General features: G+C 41.7%; 1 protein-coding gene and 1 pseudogene across 1 annotated transcript in view; one reads left to right on the top strand and one right to left on the bottom strand.

Moving 5' to 3' along the window:
- Positions 1-3: 3 nt before the first annotated feature.
- Naip (NLR family apoptosis inhibitory protein) overlaps positions 4-3,175 on the bottom strand; it is a gene marked incomplete at its 3' end in the record, with an annotated part of 36,567 nt that continues 33,395 nt past the window's right edge. The window contains exon 10 of the mRNA XM_050160378.1: positions 4-131. Within this exon, the coding sequence (XP_050016335.1) occupies positions 4-131 (128 nt within the window). The remainder of the gene's footprint in view (positions 132-3,175) is intronic.
- LOC126512575 (ubiquitin-conjugating enzyme E2 N-like) lies at positions 2,433-3,169 on the top strand (annotated as a pseudogene).

Here is a 3,175-nt window from a genome sequence, read left to right as displayed (position 1 = left end):
GCATAACTTCTCCATGTGGTGGAGGCTTGGGAAATCTCCAGGGATGACTGAAAGCACATCTGGTTTGCCCGTTAGTCTCACAGAGAGTTCTTTCAGGTTTGGGAACCTGTCCAAGTTACTGAAGAGTTGATCTGGAAAGCAGCACACAGTTCCTGTCACTCAAGAGTACCAAGTGGGAGTTCCAACTGTGCTTTGATTTTTTGATCATTTCATAAGAAGACTTCTCAGAGATTTTAACATTAAGAAGTACATCCATGAAGATCCTGCATCTGCTGCTCATATATAGGGGAATGCCTGTCTTGCTCTCTAGACTCACAAAGTAAATAACAGAGCTCCCCAACCAACAGTGTGGGAACAACTGGTTTTGCACATGCAAAAGAACACAGTTGGACTCCACCATATATAAAATGTGACTCAGAACCTCTCTACCAAACCTTTTTATGCTGCACATCTTTTTTCAAGGTCAAGTACCAGGTAAGTCTGACATCTCCCTTCCACTTACCCATTTCTAATGCCGTAGATCTAGCCTGGGTTCCACATCCAAATCGTGGCCCTAGTCTAGCCACTCCTGCCTATGGCACTACCAACATCTAGGCTTATGCTGTGACCCACTCTGCCTTCTTCCCTGCCCCCAACCTTCAAGCCACTCACACACCACATCCAACCTCTCTATTAGGCCAGGTCCTACACATCCTCCTCGAGGTTCTAGCTAGGTGAGTTTGCCTGATGCTCACATCCTCACACCTACCCCAACTCTTGCATACACCCCCAACTCCATTCTTGGACCAGACAGAGCATCTTTCATACCAACCCAGTCCTGGATCCACATGAGCCATATCCAACCAACACCAGGCTCAATTCAATCCACACATCCTGTCATTTTCCCTACCTGCTCTATCTATATCAGACACAAAACTAACAAAAGACAGTTCATCACAAAGATATGGACACTGAAAGATCAAGACAGTAGTCTCCAACTGCCAAATCTACCATCCTGTAGAAATGTCTGTCAATAAGATTGTCCTGGATGAACCCCGGGACGTAGAAGTTAGAAGAACAACCATAAACTTCACCAAGAAGTTTATGCAGAATTTGAGAAGTTTTAAAGATGATATTTTTTATGATGTCACCTCTTAAAGATGACATAGCTCAGTCATCTTAATAAGAAAGAGCATAAACACCTGAGTGATACCTAAGAAAACAGAAACATAAGGCTAAGAAAATAATGAGGATAATCCAGGATTTGAAAAATAAAATTCAATAAAGAGGAACACTGATGAGAACTCAAGTTAATATGTATATGAAATTGAAAAACACAGTAACTGAACTAGAAAACTCAATGGAAAGACTTACAAGTAAAATGAATCAAGCAGAACTTATAATTTGAGGACTTGAAGATGAAGTAAAGATCTAGACGAAAGAAGCTAAGAATATGTGGAGAAAATAAAAATAGAAAAGAAACATACAGAAAACGTGGGACACCAAGAAAAGACCAACCTTTTTAATTTTAGGATCAGATGAGGGAGAAGAATTCCAGATGAATGGTATAGATCAGCTCTCCAACAAGATCACAGAAGGAAACTTCCCCAGCTAAGAGAAGATGCAAGAATCACAGAGAACACCAAATATAGAGAACCAGAAAAGAAACTCTTCATGGCATAATATAATTAAAACTTTAAGTATACATAGCCAGGAGGTGGTGGCGCACACCTTTAATCCCAGCACCTGGGAGGCAGAGTCAGGCAGATCTTTGTGAGTTTGAGACCAGCCTGGTCTACAAAGTGAGTTCCAGGAAAACCAGAACTGTTACATAGAGAAACCCTGTCTTGAAAAATAAAACAAAAAAGAAAAAATGTTAAATATACAGAAAATAAGAGAAGATATTGAAAGCATCAAGAGAAAAAAACACAAGTCACATATAAAGGAAGACCCATAAGAATAACAGTTGATTTCTCATTGGAAGTTTTGAATGGCAGAAGATCCTGGAGCAATGATTCCCAAGTCTTAAAAAACCACATCCAACTTAGACTAATGAGCAAAACTGATGTGGGATTCCCCTCTGTGTGCTGTGAGTACCATTACTGAATAAAAAAAAAAAAAACCTGCCTTGGCCTGCTGATAGGGCAGAACTTAGGTAGGCAGGGAGGAATGGACTGAATGCTGGGAGAAAGAAGAGTGGAGTCAGAGAGAGACACCATGGATCCTCCACCTGAGACAGATACTGGGAACATTACCTGGTAAGATACTGCCACGTGGCAATATACAGATTAATAGAAATGGGTTAAATTAAGATGTAAGAGTTAGCCAATAAGAAGCTAGAGCTAATGGGCTAACCAGTGATTTAATAAATATAGTTTCTGTGTGATTATTTCGGTTCTGGGTGGCTGGGCCGAACGAGCAGCTCCTTGCAACACAAAACTATCTGTAGTTGAGTAGAAAACTAAAATTAGACTCGTGCATGAGGCGAGCGGAGCCGGAGACAAGAGCAGAGGCCGAACTCGGGTTCTGACAAGATGGCCGGGCTGCCCCGCAGGATCATCAAGGAAACCCAGCGTTTGCTGGCAGAACCAGTTCCTGGCATTAAAGCAGAACCAGATGAGAGCAACGCCCGTTATTTTCATGTGGTCATTGCTGGCCCCCAAGATTCCCCCTTTGAGGGAGGGACTTTTAAACTTGAACTATTCCTTCCAGAAGAATACCCAATGGCAGCACCTAAAGTACGTTTCATGACCAAAATAATGTAGACAAGTTGGGAAGAATATGTTTAGATATTTTGAAAGATAAATGGTCCCCAGCACTGCAGATTCACACAGTTCTGCTGTCAATCCAGGCTTTGTTAAGTGCTCCTAATCCAGATGATCCGTTAGCAAATGATGTAGCCGAGCAGTGGAAGACAAATGAAGCCCAAGCCATAGAAACAGCGAGAGCATGGACTAGGCTATACGCCATGAATAATATTTAAGTCGATCAGATCATCAAGTGTACATCACGTCTCCTGTTCTGCCAAGACTCTTCCTTTTTTTGTTTGCATTTAATGGACACAGTCTTAGAAACATTACAGAATAAAAGCCCAGGCATTTTCATCTTTGGTGATTACATGCACATTAGCAAATCTATGTCTTGTCCTGATTCACTGTTGGAAAGCATGAGCAGAGGCTAGAAGTGTCATCCGGGT

This window comes from Alexandromys fortis, unplaced genomic scaffold (genome assembly GCF_014885135.2).
Source record: "Alexandromys fortis isolate MF-2015 unplaced genomic scaffold, M_Fortis_MF-2015_v1.1 scaffold_76, whole genome shotgun sequence".
Lineage (NCBI taxonomy): Eukaryota > Metazoa > Chordata > Mammalia > Rodentia > Cricetidae > Alexandromys > Alexandromys fortis.
This window is presented reverse-complemented; position numbering and strand designations above follow the sequence as displayed.